Source organism: Microchirus variegatus (genome assembly GCF_963457635.1).
Source record: "Microchirus variegatus genome assembly, chromosome: 21".
Lineage (NCBI taxonomy): Eukaryota > Metazoa > Chordata > Actinopteri > Pleuronectiformes > Soleidae > Microchirus > Microchirus variegatus.
In genome coordinates this window covers 15947912-15965351 of record NC_139822.1, presented here as the reverse complement: position 1 = coordinate 15965351, position 17440 = coordinate 15947912, and the positions used below count along the sequence as shown (strand labels likewise).

The 17440-nt window shown below is 41.8% G+C and overlaps 1 protein-coding gene across 1 annotated transcript; it reads right to left on the bottom strand.

Moving 5' to 3' along the window:
* Positions 1 to 2104: 2104 nt before the first annotated feature.
* Positions 2105 to 17218, bottom strand: ccdc9b (coiled-coil domain containing 9B). The gene is made up of 14 exons (XM_083907431.1): positions 17055 to 17218; positions 15233 to 15340; positions 15016 to 15120; positions 14743 to 14898; positions 13726 to 13887; positions 10436 to 10501; positions 7860 to 8038; positions 6403 to 6452; positions 6262 to 6312; positions 6072 to 6171; positions 5392 to 5425; positions 4743 to 5316; positions 4585 to 4667; positions 2105 to 4372 (listed from the first exon to the last, which is right to left on the bottom strand). The coding sequence occupies exons 1-14, from the start codon at positions 17064 to 17066 to the stop codon at positions 4346 to 4348; spliced, it is 1707 nt and encodes a 568-aa protein (XP_083763557.1). The 5' UTR covers positions 17067 to 17218; the 3' UTR covers positions 2105 to 4345.
* Positions 17219 to 17440: the final 222 nt, after the last annotated feature.

The following is a 17440-nucleotide window of genomic DNA, read 5'->3' as shown; positions in this document are numbered from 1 at the left end:
TAAAATGAAGTTTTGATTCATTTATTAGCATGGATCAAGCTAACTGTGTTTGGTTAGATAGTCGAAATGTTATATTACGCACAAATTTGTCAGTTTGTCATCTTGGGTCCCTATATTAAAAAAACAGTACTTCTAATCGGTAATTAGAAAAAACACTAAAGGTCACTCAATTACCCAGTGTCGATACACCTGCTTATCTTAAAATGTAAAAAAAAAAAAATGTAGTTTTTGTTTAAATGACCATGACCTACATTGTCAGACAAGGTGGGGGACAACATGCAGTATTCCACCCATTTAAACACAATGGCTTCATGTTCCACGTATCAATATGGCAGTTGTTGTTGTTTAGTTCCTAATACTCTGAGTATTGATTCACGCATTTGCATTACGTCACCAAAACAATGTGACCTGATTTATTTGATGATGCGTCCAAATATAGAGGCAACACACGGAGAACTTGTCAGCACAGTCTCCTGGACAACAGGAGGGAGGGAGGGGGGTGGTGATGATGAGTGAGGAGCACACACAGTCTTTATGATCATGGCAGCTGCTGAGGCGTGGCTGTCACATCCACAACCAACAGACACACGCTCAGTAGGGACTGTCACCCTGTCAGTGTCAGGATGTGTCACAAGTTCACAATGTCCTTTTTTAACGTAACCCACATCCCCATCAACTGTAATAGTAATAGTTAGGTCTCACTTATAAAAGAAAATGTTCATTTCAGTCGGACTTAAAGGTTGAAGAAGAAGAATAGAAAACAATCACGGCTCATGGAGGGCATCACAAACCCTGGAGGAACGTCACCTTAGCAAATTTTCAGCTTTAATACGTTTGACATTTTGCGGAATTTTACTTTTTCTTATTCTAGAAAAAAGGGCAACAGCCTGACGAGTGTCAGGTAAAAACTCAGGTTCTTCTTTGTCTTTTTTTTACCTACAACATTTAAACCACAAAATGACAGTTTTTGGAGTTTTCCTCATGAAAAGCAAGGTTCTGAAGTTTCTCCTGGCTAAACTGGGCAGCTGACATAATCCTACAGTGCACTTCAATCCTCTAGTACAGCCTACAGCGCTTATTTCCATAATATCAACAACACCCCCGCCGTGGTGCACTGTATTGCGTCAGACACTCCAAACTAACTATGATCGGGCTTAGCAGCACCAAAGTAAACCTGCAATATCATGGAGAGATCACAATTCTCTCAGCTCACGTTGAAAGACTACTAAAGGAAAACAACAAGAGAAAGTATTCAATTATTTTTTTCAAGGCTGTAGGTGAAGCTACTGCACACACACACTCTACAGCAGGTCATACCGTTTTCCTTATATAGCACCAAATCATAACAGGCGTTATATCCCACGACATATCCAGACTAAACTCTACAATATTACACAAGGCTGAAAGCCTCAGTGAGCAGAAGGCTGCCATGGAGACGGCCTCGGAAGGAGATAATTAAAATAGTGGCACCTATGGGAGGTCCCACCTGTAGAACGCAGAGGCTGCTGCTTCCAATAAAACAGCTCTGCAGAGAGCTTATATGGAATTAATTAAGTCCAACAAAGACAGACTCGGTGGACCAAGGTGAAAATTTGTGGGCTTTCTTTTCCTAGAGAATCACTGTTGTGGCTGCAGCTGAGACAATGTGCTTCTGTCATGATGATGATGACGATGATGGTCGGGTGACAATTTGATTTGTATCGACTCTGATGCACTGCAATTCAAAGTATTCAAATTGAACGATGCGATATGATTTCGTGAGACAATAACCCACAAATCATCAATGCACAGGACGTGTCAGTCGGTCAGTCAGATGTTTATCTGAATTGAATGGTACATAACGGCGTCCAAAATCAAAATGGCTGACTTCCTGTTGAGTTGAGGCCGTGGTCCCGATCTACTTTTTTGTTCGTCTTGGGCTTTTACAATTTCCCACCAAGTTTCGTGAAATTTGGTGCAACTTAATCTTGGCGCGCTACATCCACGTTACTATCCCAACCCCTGGTTTGTTCCCATCACTGTCAGCTGTGATATCAGAGTTTAAAGAGTAAGAGACGATGACACTGCAACAAAACAATGCCAGTCATGATTGGAGAATTTAAAATACAGAGAAAAAAAAACTTTATTGATGTTCTTTCTATGCCTCCTTCTTTACTCCTCTCGAGTAAATGAAGCTACGTTGCACACATTATTAAGTTAGCATGAACACGAACAGTGCATCCATTCCTTTCTGTTATAAGTGTACGTGGAAAAATGGAGGAGAGCAGTGGACGTCCAGGTGGCGCAAGACAATAACAGACAAATGTAGTGTCTTCGGCCAGGACATAATGTCTGAAAGTGCTTAACAAAGTGCACAAAGGTTGTCGGCTTTAAAATTATTTCAGTAAATTTGAATCCCTTAGGGAATCTTTCATATTTCAGAGGTCATTTATGAACCACTTTTTACACAGATGATTCAAATTCCATATATAATACAGAATAAGTCTCACAGACAGCATGTTTGGACCGGTTTCTTCATTTTCCCAGTGTGTTTCTACCTCGATTATTGTATTTTTTACGTAACCATAGTCGAGGTTGGCAAGGGCCTCGCAGCTGAAAGCATGTTCACTATGTCGTTACATAACTGTTTACTATACTGTAGCACTGAGAAAAGCCAAAACCCTCTTTGTTATAATTGTCACTGATACCAAAAATACAGTAGTCCACTGGCAATAAATAAAAACAAATCCATTCATATCAGATACAGAAAACATACACAACTGATGTCTAGATTTGCAAAATCATTTCTAGGTAACATTCCGCCTGTCGGACAGACAGGCAAATAAATAACAATACTGATGCTGCACTGTTAGTACAGTACATTTAACACTACAACATGTGAAATAAAGGCAGACCTTCAGTATTGAAGAGGCCAGAGTACAAGGCACACCAGCAGACTGGATTCCTTTTCAAATATTAGTCGCGTTTCATTGTCACCAAAGAGAAGAAAAATGAGAAAACTATGGTTGAGTGCGACTTCCAGCTGAATCCCAGTGTTTCGCGTCAATGACTCAGGGACAAAATCCTGCTGGAAATGGATGATGAATGTTCTGCAAAAACAAGTCTGTTTGTCCCACAGGGAGCAAGACAAAAAAGAAGTCTGTTCCAACGCGACCACGCTATTATTAAACTGTTTGAGCTGTTTTGATTCATGGCCTTGACAGAAACTACATGTTAAAAAGCCTTTAATAAAGTTTAAAGAGATTCAGCTGGGATTCAGCTGCTAAAACTACAACAACTTTAGACAACACCATAGTAATGTGTTGCAGGGCAAGTTTGAGATTTACTGCGTAACTGATCATCTGTAGATACAGATTTTAATAAAGTTATTAATATAGCACTAGAATAACATTTGATATACAAGTTTAGAGCTGTACACTTAGCTGGGGGACATTTAGAGAGACAGAACAGTCTAAATTTGTCCTGCTGAGCTGAAATAACTTGACCTTTGTCCTCAGTATGGGGCATCTTCCGTAAAACGCTGGATAACAGCATTTCTTTGTAAGACGACTCTTGATATTTCAAAATTGAGACACAGTAGATGGCATAATGACATCATCGGGGTTATTTTTCTCAGAATTGACAAAGCTGCAGAGCCTCAGACAGCCTTATAAACAGAAAGAGAAGACACTGTGGTCATATCTTTTGGGAAATTACGTATGGTCTTTGCTCAGTGGTTCGATAAGACAGTAAATCTCAACCGTGCCCTTCGATAAAGTATTGATTTCTACTTAGAAGGGGACACTGATTGATGCTGGAAGCAAGAAGCATCAAATACTTTCTACTGACAGACGTGAGCGTTGAAACACAGACTCTACTCTACTCTGTCACTACTGTGTCATCATTATATTCTGTCACACAGAATTAATTTCATTATTATTAATAAAAAAAATAACTGTAAGGCAGAATCAGGCACTATAGATAAAACTGACTGTGGCTGGACAACTTTCCTAAGTTGGACAAATTAGATTAGCCTCTTGATATGTTCCTACACATGTAAACATTCAGTGATATTGCACTCAAACAGCATACTAATATCCCCCGTTTATTGTGTCAGTACGCATATGCTCACACACATAAAGTGCTTTAGATCTAAACAGATTTAAGTAGGGACAAGGTTCTCCTAAGTGTGGGTGTTTGATAACTTCAATGGGAGGGAAACGCCACAGCAAAACAAAACTGTGTGGGTTTTTTTTGTGCGTAAGCGATAAAACTCGGATATCTGAAAAGAGCTACCTGAAGCAACATGAAGCGTCCGGATGCTGTCGTTTTGGTTTCAGTAATTTCCATCCCAGAAAAATGTCAGTCAAACAATCTTCCCGTGCTCTCTTGCCTGTGAAAAAAAGGGGGAAATTATGCATAATTGAGTTTATGTCATTCACACTTTGTTTTTCTTGTATGGGAATGATTTAAACTCATATTATCCGGTTGTTTTAGCACACATACACACATCAATTTAAATCCTCATCCATTTGCACTTCCTTCCATCAGTCCATTAACATGTCTATCGATTCTCCCATTGCTCTTCCTGCGTTGCTCACTGACCTTGTCACTGCTGGTACAGTGTGTTGGGTGCGTTTCTCCTGACTCCAGACTCAGCACAGACAGACCCGAGTCTATTAACTCCTCTGTGTGAGAGAACCAACATCGTCTTAGTTAGAAATCATGACAGAAGGGAAGTCGCCACAGAGGTTCTTCCGTACCTGTGTTTGTGTTGCTGATATTGCACTTAGCGAGCTCCACAGGCTGGACAGGAAACTCTTCCTGTGGAGAGGCACTGGCTTTTTCAGCAGGAGCGGAGGTGTACGCTGTGGGGGGGTCACTGTCTTTTTTCATACATTCAATTTCAGATGCCTGCTGTGGGCCACCTCCCTGATCCTGAGGCGTCCCGTCATCCTGTCTGGTGCTGTCAAACAGCTGTTGTGGCCCTTGCGCTTTGTTCTTTACAGGTGAGGGCGCTTTAAACGAGCTCTGACTTCTTGATTCTGAGCTGGCAGAGTCCTGGGAGGCTGCAGATTGCCTCATATGAGCTCCCTGAATGAGCTCCTCTGAGAAACGTACTTTCTTCTCCGAGCTGCGGGGAGACGAGGCCTCCTGCCGCTCCTCAGTGGAGGTGTCCTCTCTCACTGTGGACCCGCTCACTTCCTCAGATGTACCCAGCATGTCAGGACTGGGCGACAGCTTAGATTTTGCATCCTGTCCTTTCAGTTCTTCTGCTTCGGCATCTGTGAGAGCGTCGAGTTCCTCCAAGAATTCCTCCAGCGTTGTATCAGAGATCTAGAACGACAAATAACAGATTTTTCCTTCTTCGGTCTCATTTATTAAACAATGGACAAAGGTTTATTCTCTCACCTGTAGGTCATCTCCCTCTTCACCTGCCTGCCACCTGAAAAATGAAGAGACTTCAGCTCAATAATAGTGGTAAATATGAAGTTTAATTTAGCAGCCAGATAAATTAGCACAAAGACTAAAACAGCTAGCGAACCCCAGTCCTCAGGTAAAAAATTCACAGCAATAACACAAATAGCAAAGTGTTTCTACTATTGACATAAAAGGCAGCCATCTTTGAATCCTATGCCGGGGTTTTTGAGGTTGCTCCGAACGTCCGACTTGACGTATCGCGCCTTCAACTCAGAAATTTCGATTTCAGACTACAAATGGAATCCTGAAATAATTTGTCAGGCATTCACTGAAATATAGAGACAGTAAATCATTGGGTATTTTCGCACTGAGAGGCTGTATTTCCTCCCTTCAAGGCCTTTGACGTAAGAAATGGCTGTGCACTCACTGACAGCACGGTAGCTTGTTTTTTTGACAGGAAAAAAAATGAGGGCTTTGTGTTTTTCAGCATCTAAATCATGTCTCATGACATCTGGGGGGAAATTGTACATTTGTGACAATGCAGGAAAACAATGTGCCTCCACACCGTTTCACATATTTCAGTAGGCATAGTAAGTGTTCTCCTAGCTGCTTATTGTGAGGGACATCCCAGTGGTTAAATACATCATATGAAGCTATTAGCTGCGACTGACCTCCTGGCTCTCCCAGTCAGACGATCCTTGCCTTTTGCCTTGCTGCTGCTCATCACTCGCACATTTTTAGCTCCCTTGTCTTTTCCTCGCTTCTCAAAACCTTGGACGGGAAAATACAGGTCACAATTAAATAACACTCAATACATTTGAGTGCTACATCATAAGAAAACAATATTAAGGAGTGGCAGACCTCTTGGGTCCGTGTTTGCCTTGGGTTGTCCTCTCCTAGTGTTTCGCTGAGCTGTGTTTTAAAAAAACAAAAAAAGGCCAAGTCAATAAACACATCTTTAAATCAACAATTCCTCTTGTCTTAGTTTGGAGTGCTTCTCACCTCTGCTACAATGCCCCCAGTCTCTATCAGGCAGGGACTTGTCTGAAAACCTAAAGCAGAGTTTTATTTAGATAGTTTTTTCCCCTCTTGTGAAATAACAGCATATCTGCAGCTCATCAACAGGCTCTCCTGTATCATCGGTGCACATCTATCAAGGTCATCTTGCAGAAGATGCAAGAGCTTTTCCAAACATTGCATTTTACAACCACAGACAACGACCTAAATCATTGAATGAAAAACACGTAGCCTCTTCTGTTCTTACTCTAGGGTCTTGCTTAAGCCTCGACCAAATAAGGCAAGGCATTTCATCCCTCATCCGTAGCTAAAAATAGCGACTCCTTCCTTGTCACGTTACATTTTGAAGCGTCCTTTAAGAGCACATTAAATTACTCAGCAAAAATGTATTTAGTCTGCACACATCAGGTTCAAATACTCTAGGTTTAATCCTCCAATCACTTTGGAGTATTATTGTGTGATTAAATGAGGGGCAGGAGGCTTTAGTGTATTTAACAAACTGCACACATTGAGCATTTTGTAACTAGAGAAAGTCTACAAAACGTATGAATGCATAGCACGAGTTGGTGTTTCCTAAAATCCTGTGGCCTGATTGAGCCTCATGATCGTGTAGCATCTCATCCAGAATGCTCATCTATGGCGGCCTCCGCAGAATAATTAACAAGACAGAAACATCTGCTCATCAAGCTTTGGTTGTTTGTTCATCTACATATGCATTAAAATCCAATTTAGATTGATAAAGATCAATATGGCTCAAATAAAAAAGGAACAAACACTGCCTCACTGTAAACACTATTGTATTAGCAATTTTTTTCCCTTATTAAAATAAATGGAAGCTGGACAGCAGACTGGCTAAAACAAGCTACGAACTCAATAAACCACATTATAATGGAGTCACTATACATATGTATGTATATGTGTGTGTGTGTATATATATATATATATATATATATGATGTTCTATTCATGTCTTAGTTTGTCCACAGTCCAAAATTATTCAGTTTTAATGATTTCTTTGTCAAATGGCGCAAAGAAACCAGAACAATTCACATATTTAAGAAGCTGAAAAATGAGAAAGCTTGTTTTAATTATTGAAAAAACACTCCTGATCCAATTAATCGATTATCAAAACAGTTAGTAATCGATTAATAATCGAATAATTGTTGCAGCCCTAATTGTCACCAAAGTTCATCCATTTACCGTGTAAAGTTAATTAGGTAAGAAAATGTGCTCTTTTTTTTCCAATAAATGATTATATTTCTGTCTACTAAAACTGTCATTTGCCAGGTTAGCATGTGGTGCTGCTATTTTATAGTAAGTTAGGCTAATGTTAATTGGCTGTGAACACTTCCCTGTTCACAGCCAATTAACATTAAAAACAAAACAACACAAGAGTATATGTATTATCTTCATGAATAAAAATAAAGGGCTAGGAAATCTCACATGTTGTCAGATTTGTCCATGTCCCACGCCCTTCTCCACTGGCCCTTTGCGTTTTTATGACGTGCCACTCTCTCTTTGTCGATCTGCTCGCGCTCCTTCTTCCACTTCAGATACTCCTGCTGCTCCTCTCTTAGTGTTGGGATGTCGAGGTCAGTAGTGGCATGTGGGCTTTCAGGCTCCTGCGTAAACACAAACGATTGCAGTATGTTTGAGGTGCCCAGGAGCATTAACAGAGATTTACAGTATATTAGGGAAGTGTTTGAATCACCGGTGCTCGAACATCACTACATTAAATCGCCCCAAACTACTTAGTGTCTCATATACAGTAATCAGAGCAATGGAGGGAAACGGATCAGATTTACACTTGGCAATGTGATCATAAACAAGAGAAGCTTCTTATCTTTAAAGAAATAATTACACAAGAGAGCTAAATTAAGATCACAGACTATAAATAATAAAGCTCTGGGTCCAGGATTCTCTTGAATGGCCGTCAGAGAGTTGACTCCACTGGCTTCAAAAGATATTTTTAAACCTTCTCTGCTTTATTTATAATATCATTATCAGCAAAGATTATCCTAAGGAGTTTATGGTCTCAATTGCTAGTTTCAGGTCCTCTTAAATACAGCAGGATGTCCATTTTTCTATATATATATACATATATATATATATATATATATATATATGTACACACAATTCTTACACATTTTTTATCGTTTCTGTAATGGTAAATACACCAGTATGTAGAAGCTCTTTAACCAAAAGTATATTTTTAATGCTAAAGCATATTTATTTCTTGATTAAGATGTCAAATTATAGTTTACTTGCAGAAAAAGTTGTTTTAGTGCTTGAAATTCAGTTTGATTTGCCAAATAAATAATAGAATATTTAGATTTAAACTCTCAGGTTTTCTCATTTTAATGTCAGGTGGTCTATATGTATGTATACAAGGATTCAATATAGCAGTTCACAGGTGATGTAAACACTGGATTACCACTTGATAAAGATCAATATGGCTCAAATAAAAAAGGAACAAACACTGCCTCACTGTAAACACTATTGTATTATATGATTTGATGGAAACGAGCATCGCATCCACAACACAATCGCATTCTTTGAGGCAAGAACAGAATGCACTGTGCTGTAAATGCAATTAGGTCCCCTTCCCCCTTTGCCCTCTTAACCTGTTTATTGATTACTGTGATGAGAGTAGAAAGGATTACTGGCTAATACTGGTGCAGTCCCTTTAACACATCAAAGGGGACAGAGGCAGTGTGTTTTAATGCTACAAAGGCCTGGAGTGAACCAGGCCCGGCAACAGTGCTGCGAGGCTCTGAGGGAAATTACATAAAAGAACAGCAGTCTAAGAGAAAGTGCCTGTCAGGTTTTGCAGCAGCAGGGAGATGATTAAAAAAATTAAAATATGAGTTGTTTGAAAGGCAAAAAAAAAAATCCTTTCGGCATATTATATCTCACAGCAACCAGTAAAAAAAAAAAAAAACCTGTGAGAGAAAGTGACATAACACAGTCACACTGTTTTCCTCTCAGGTGTGGACCAATCACAGTCAAGTAAACATGTTGCCTTTCTGCTTGTAGTTTCGTGGTGAATGTAGCATCTGTGTTCATCACTGTGTTTTCCACCTCCTCTCCTCTGACCCCTGGAGTACCCGAGGGGACACCTGGGAAGGCACTTACATGTTCCAACAGGCTGTCACCGGCTGACGCCCTAGCGACACGGCTAATTAGCACTTTTCAATTTCTTGCCCTCATGTGCAGCCTCGCAGGGAGGTTGTCAGGGGTGGGACGTTACACAAGGAGTGTGTCCAATGATCAAGAGAGAGCAGCGCTAAATTATTGAATGATTTCACTCTTTTTCTGGCGTGAACATGCCTGCTGAGGTTTTCTTAAGCAAAACAGTTACGCTTATGCAACAGCTGCAAAAAAACAACACCTCTGCATCTTATTTCCTTTAGCACTCACTTGGCTCAGAAGAACAGAACGGGCATGACAACGTCACTTGTCATGTAGCATATTCAGCGGGCCTTTGAAGCTTGTCGCCACTGTCTACCTCACTGGCCTGTTAATGGCACACTTGAACTGTGAGTTAATCCAGCAATGTTAACCAGGCAGACGGGAACAAGCATAGGGAAAGGAGTGTGGACTTGATATAAAACTGAATGGATGAGACGGGTTATGTTTTAGAAATAATACATAAACATACACTACCGTTGAAAAGTTTGGGGTTACTTAGAAATGTCCTTATTTATGAATTGTTAATGTAGTAAACAACTATTCTAACTGCAAATGTCTGGTTTTTAATGGAATATGTACATAGGTGTATAGAAGCCCATTTCCTGTGTTCTAATGCTGGTTCTTCAACGAAAGGGCAAAATTATTATTTTGAATAAAAATCATTATTTCTAATCTTGTCAATGTCTTGACTATATTTTCGATTAATTTTGCAACTCTTTTGATGAATAAAAGTGTGACTTTTAATGGAAAACACCAAAAAATTGTAGAGGTGACCCCAAACTTTTGAACGGCAGTGTATATATTGCCGTGCTGTGTTTGCAGGTTACCGTGCTTTGCTCTGAAAGCCCGTGGTGCTCCTCCGTGTCTCTCTGCCCCTGTTTCACCTCTTCACCCTGTGAGAGAGGAAGGAAGAGAAACAGAATGCTTAACATAACAACAACAAGGGTGACACGGCAGCTTATTGCCACCAATTAAACATTATTGTACTGAGTCACATCAATGCTGCAACACAGAGCAACAGCACGGGCACAAGCTCGTCCATTAGGAACAATGTAGAGGCTTGCACTGCCCCCAAGTGGACTGTTAATGTTACAGCATGACTTGGCCCTTGTTTGGGTTTTAATTGTCAACTCAGCAGTGGGCTAAAGAGAACACTGTGTTGTTTGCAGGTGGTCAAGTACCGCTGCTTTTTAAAGGACACTCACCCGACTGCAGGTTGAGAATACCGTGAAGTTTAGTTCTGTGCATTTCTGGCTGTAAATTGTGCTGAGGTGGATGAGTCGTGTTATTTTTAACAGCAATAACAAACGCAGCCCGGCACATGCGCAGACGCACACAAGACCTGACTATCGTGTTTCTTTTTTTTTTTCCCCGTCCCCACATTTTGTCGTCCTCCTCTCCCACTCTGACCTTTTCCTGGCACCTTGCCAGGCGTGTCTCCGTGGCAGCATAATGAGCCTTTTCAGACTGGGAAGGCAGTTGAATGTTAATTAGATCAAATCGACCCTTTCAGGATGGTGGGAATGGGAAAACAATAGTGCCAGAAGAGGGCAGGTTACTAAAGGATCCAGAGAGGAGACACAACGGCTGGAAACAGACAGAACAGTGAGTGGGCTACAAGTAGACTCTCAGCCATTTTTTTCCCCTGTCTCAATTTCATTTCTCCTCTTTCTCTCTCTCTCATTAGCATGAAACGATGTCTAGTCCTGAGGCACTTCCAGGCATTACAATCTGACTGGGACAAGGCCAGGTCACCACACCCCTCTCACAGAGTCGTTCTTTATTGCCAGGCTGTCTGATGCACACGCACACCCAGTCCGATAGCCACGGAAACGTGCTGTTCATCGTGGATCGTTTCCACACAAATGTTTTGTTTCTAAAACTGTACAGAGATAAAAAGGACATTTTCTCCTCCCAGGTCCCTACTCAGCAACATTTTCCACACGAATGAAAGTAGTTATGAAAACAGCGACCACATGGAAACCAGTATCTGGGATCCACGGATGACGAGCGCTGGCCACTGTCCAAGTGCTGATTCAATCCACATGATAAAAACAGGGGGACGGACCAGGCGGGCCAGAAATAAAGTCAAGAGAACAACACGTTCAGCCCCCATAATATTCAGTAAACATTTGCTCCATCAGGCTTTTAATGTCACTGAGCAGCAGCCATGACTATAAATGAACATCTTCCTGTTTGAAAAGTGAAAACTAGGAAGTAGGACGGAAGTAGGAGGCAGCCACCAGGGGTTGACTGCGCTGATTGAGTTATTTATAATGTCAGTAAATAGGATTTAATGGTCTCAGTCAGTAGTGTCAGGTCTTCTCAACAGATTTTAATATACAGTCTATCTAGGCCAACCAGTATACAGTATATATTTAGAAAGCAGCTCCACTTGTATCGTGTCCTGAGACCCCTCCTGTGCCCTGACTGTGTCTGTTTACAGTGGTGTGTGTGTGTGTGTGTGTGTGTGTGTGTGTGTACATGTCTTGAATAGGCTGTGTGCATCAATTGTCAGGCAAACCTATCTTCGTGAGGACATTTTGACCTCGTGAGGACAACTTTAACATGCTTTTGAAGGATTAAGACCTAGTTTTAGGGTTAGGTTTGGGGTTAGGCATTCATTATGATGCTAGGGAATGCAGGATGTATGCGAGTGTCCGCACAAAGACTGCAAAACCAGCATGTGTGTGCGTGTGTTGTGTGCACGCCTCAGGCTTCAGACTGAGGCAGAGCAGCTGTTCCAGAATCTCTGCATACCCGGGGAATAAGGCCAGTGATAGTGTAACATTTAACATCCCAGCTGGAGGTGGTGCATGTGTCTCTGCCTATCTGTGTTTAACAAAGGGCTGCGTTATCCAGTCTAATAAGTTACCAAAAACGAGACGATAATACTAGAGCTGAAATGGTTAATTGCTTAATCGATTATTAATCAGTTAATAATTTAATCGCCAACTATTTTCATAATCGGTTTGAAGCTTTTTTCATGATTAAAACAAGATTTCTGATTGTTTTAGCGTCTTAAAATGTGAATATTTTCTTTGTTTCTTTGCTCCACATCACAAAGAAATCATTAAAACGGAATAATTTTGGTTTGTGGACAAAAACAAGACATTCGAGAACATCGCCATTTCCAGGTTTGACAAACACCGATCAACGTTTTTTAACATTTTCTGACATTTTATGGCCCAAACGATTGATCGATTAATCGAGAAAATAATCGACAGATTAATCGACTACGAAAATAATCTTTATATGCATAATAATTCAAATGCATGAGTAAGTGGGCACATGCATGCTGGTGTAAACAGGAAGTAGATTCTCTCCTCTGCCATTATTTTGATTAGTTTGAGACATTATTACAAATAAGAAACAATGTTGAAAAGTAGTGTTGCACCAAAGCTGACAGCCAAGTCAAATCTGATAAAGAAGACTTTTTTAAGCAGCTTTTTTAAACTACCCCGTATTTTGGAGTGTTACATTCCTAGGGCAGTGTGGACAACATGCATATCAGTTTTATATTAAAGCCAGTGATTTTCAAAATGATTCATCCCGTCTCAATTTATTACTGATAACACAACCCATTGTTGATCTGTGACGGCATATTTCCGTCGTTCATGGCGCTGGAGGCACTCTGTGAACTTTACAGCCTGTTCCAAACACTCAAAGGCAACTAAACACAGATGCCGGGTGATTGGTCATTCGCTAAAAATATAACAAAACATCCTCAGAGGGTGAAAATATGCTAAATAACCATCAAACCTCTACTTAGGAAAAAAAAAAAAAGGTCAAAACTGTCATGCAGGCCTTTGGAAGATTCTTCATTTGTACTGCATGTTGGTTCAGTAGACCAACAGCTCTGTTAACAGTCCCCCCCCTTTCACTAATCCCAGTCAGTCAGTCAAAGCTGGAGCCCACCTCCTGTCCAAAGCCATTGTGCGTTTTCACTGGAGGGCTATGACCAGCCACTTTGTCTGACATCTATGTAAAACATGTCAGTGCAGCCTGGGAGAACAGAGGAGGGTGTGAGAGAGGAGGAGTGTGCTGGGTTTCAAGCACAGAAGCATATGATCACTGGAGTGCTGAGTGACTTAGTGTGTCTGTGTGCGATTGAAACCTGTGCTGCTGCTGCTGCTGTGTTCCTCTTGGTCGTGTGAGGGGGATGCTTTCCCCTCCCGGCTGACTCCACACGCCTCGCCTGTCCGTCATCTGTAGGGCTCTTGACATCTGCGGCGGGGCCCGGCCTCCTCTCTGGCTTCTCACTCACCACCCTCTTACCCTGAAGAGACAGTTACTCATATTAGAGTGTAATAAATACAATCAAGTGGATTTGTGATGCTAGATTCTGCCCAAATACACATGCTAAGTAGGTTATGTCTTGGCATGAACAGCATAACTCAAAAAGTTAATGATGGATTTTAAAGTTTTCTGGGAACGTACAGTAAAAAAAAAAAACTCAGGGCACTAGGTGGTTTGTTAGCAACATGCGTATGTAATGCTCAAGCATGTGTTGAATAAACCTGGTGTGATAGACCATTTTCAGAACAAACAGGTTTTAACAATAACGCAACACATACATATGTGGCTGTATCCTAAACCATTAAGATAAGATACTGTTCAATAAAGATAAAAGTGTCAGAGCTTTCTCTAAATGGAGACCAGTAGATGAAGTGCATGTTTTTTTCAAATTTCAAGTCTGCTCAATATTATTCAGAATAGATACACTAAATTAGCAATGCAATAATGACCATATGGTATCATTATTTCTCACTTTATTGGAACCCATTAGAAAGAAAAGGCTTCTACAGGTAAAAGTGACCTCATGTGACCTAGTCTTACACTGGAACAATTACAATTACTTTAAACTGGACGATAACCCTAAAATATATCAGTGAATTTAGATGAATATGGTTCATGACTTAATAACAATAAAACTGCAAACATCCCAGTCTCCTGTCAGCTAATGTCAGCACCTCATGGTAAAGTTAGATGTTATACCTGTTACACAATGTTGTTATGTTTTCACCTAAGGCAAACTTTCTGGCTGTATATTACACTGTTTTTTCAAGGTGTGTTCTAGTGTAAATATTTCATGATGGAAGCTACCAGGATTTTTGGTAGAAACAGACCTCACCTTTTTGCCTTCCATGGTGACCGTTAACTGCTTCCTGTGACCACGACCGGCGCCCTGTGAAGGGCCTTCTCCGACTCTGACAGGCCCGGCCTCCTGCTCTGCTTTCCCAGCTGGCGAACCACCACTGAATGGCTTCGTCACCACCACGCGGCTGTCCTGGAGGGAAAATGTGATCAAATATTTATATAGCATAGCAGGTGGGAATTAACCATACCTTGCAGCATAATGTGGCGACAGTGTTCATATCTGTCACCTCTTATTGCTGACACTCACACTGGTGGACTTGCTGATTGTGATGGTAAGGTCGTCGGCTTTTCCCTTGCGGCTCTGCAGTGCCATTCCTTCCTCCTCTGCCCTTTTCTTGTCCTCCTCCACCTCCTAAATGCAAATTAAAATCCAGTGAAATCCTATAACAGCAGCACCTCACACAGACATATGCAAGTTTATGAATACAAAAACACTTCTCTGCCTCTGAGCAGAGTGTCCTTACCTTGTACCTCTTCATGAGTGCTTCATTCTTCCTGCGGAGAGCCTCGATCTTCTTGTCCAGCTCCGCGTCCCTCTCGTTATCCCTCTTGGGCATCATGTCACTGGTGGCCTTAGAGGAAACACACCAGATCAATGATGTAATAATGACGATCAAAAAGACAAGTTTCACTACCAAAAAATACCCGACACCATCTATCAAAGTTCTCTAAAGACAAGCATTGGACGAACACAAACATTAGTGTAAGATCTTGCCTTTATCATCCATCCATCCACCTTCTACTGCTTTATCCGTTATCACAGGGCCACACATAGAGACAAACAACCATCCACTGTCCCACTCACACTTGATTTCAATAAAGATTAAATCAGAGAACAACTAAACAACATTAAAATCCAACCGGATATAACCGGATAACACAAATCTTGTATCCAACACCAGTGCATGTGCTGCGATAAGACACAACACTAGCACTCCTTCACACCCATCACACATGGAGCATTCGTTACAGAGCTCAATTTCACATGCAGGCAGAGCGCATATGCACGGCATCCTAAACATCCCGGTGTCGTCAGCAACGAGGCATTTAGTCCTAACACGAGGCAGATATTGGACATCTCTGCAAACCTGACTGCCAGCAACGCTTTCAGGGAAACACTCACATGTGAGGATGCCGTCATTGATGCGTGAGAGATGACAACAAGCTGCAACAAAGACATTTTTTAATATTCTGTTTTGATTTGCTTGAGAGGACCGAACCTGTAGACACATGGTAGACAGAATCTGTCTGGCCTAAAACTACATTATTCCCAATGTAGTTTTGTATGGCTACAACAAAAAAGTTTCCCCTGCAGCTTTTTTAAAAACTGCAAAGCAAAACAATTCAACACCCACTTCTTAGAAGAAATTATTCTGAGGGGTCAGGCCTTCATGACAGCAACAGGAAAAGCTGTGCAAAAGTGAGTCAGTCATACTCCACCGTTGTCCAAGAGACGTCACGAATGTCGAATCTGCTTCTGCGCGATATTACCAGTTCAAAATGATGACTCACAAGTGCACAGAGCGTGTGTTTCTATTATGGGACCAGCTACCCCTGAGATGAGATGCACTCAAATCAGAGAGCTCAGCAAACTTTTGTCAAAACAGACTTTTAGCAAAACACAATATATCCTGAGTCCAGGGTGTGTTGTCAGGTTTTACACCTGCAAAAGCACAGAGAGCATGAGAAAAAAGTTGGGACTCACTGAGAGGCAACAGGTTGGAAAGTGGTTACCTCACAGCTTCTAGTTGTCAGGGTATCCAAACACAACAGACCATGAGGACATACCACCAAGAATAGATGCAAGGGAGAGACACGCCGTCGAATTTGAATCTCAGCAAGACCAATGGCGGAGAGTGAAGGGGAACACTGGCCTCCACAAACCAATGTGGGGAACGGTACCTCTCCGGATTCAGCAGTCCGGCTCTTTGATAGTGCAGCAGCAAGGGTAATATACACACATAGACTCACAATCACAAAACACACAGACAGAGACCAATGTTGTGGCTCTGCCAGTGGATGGCACCCATGCCTGGACAGGCAGGCAAAAGGAGGAGGGGGCCCTGCAGAGAGAAAGCTGCCAAGGCTTCCTCCCTACCCAGAATTCCTGCCACCTACAGCAGCTACAGCAGTGGAGAGAACGAGCAAAACACAAGTGAATCACAGCTAAATCTGCGACAGAGCTGACGAGGATAACTAGATACACACAGAAAGAGAGAGAGCGAGAGAGAACAGGAGGGATCGGGATGATAGGAGAGAAGGGTAAAAGAGTAAGAGGACACTCACGGGTCTTTCCATGTCAGCGGTGAGAGCTGGGCTGAGTCCAGGAGCAAGGCAGCCGAGGCGGCAGAGAGGGCTGCCTGGAGTCCACGCTCATGCCTCGATTACAATGAGCCAAGTTGGGCAAGCGGCCAAGACGTCTAACAAACGCACAGAGCACTCCTGTTAACTGATTTCACAGCACCCACCCGCTCGTCCACCCTCTCTCTCTCTCTTTCTCTCTCTTCCTTTCACCAACCCTCCCCACCCTTCTGCACATACGCTCTCTCACTCCCTCTCTCAAGCACTTGCTCTTCCCTCCTCACTTATCCTCTGCTCAAAGTATGCACGGTGAATACCATCCTCCCCTTCCACACTCGTGCGTACATATTTACTGTCGCGCACACGACGCG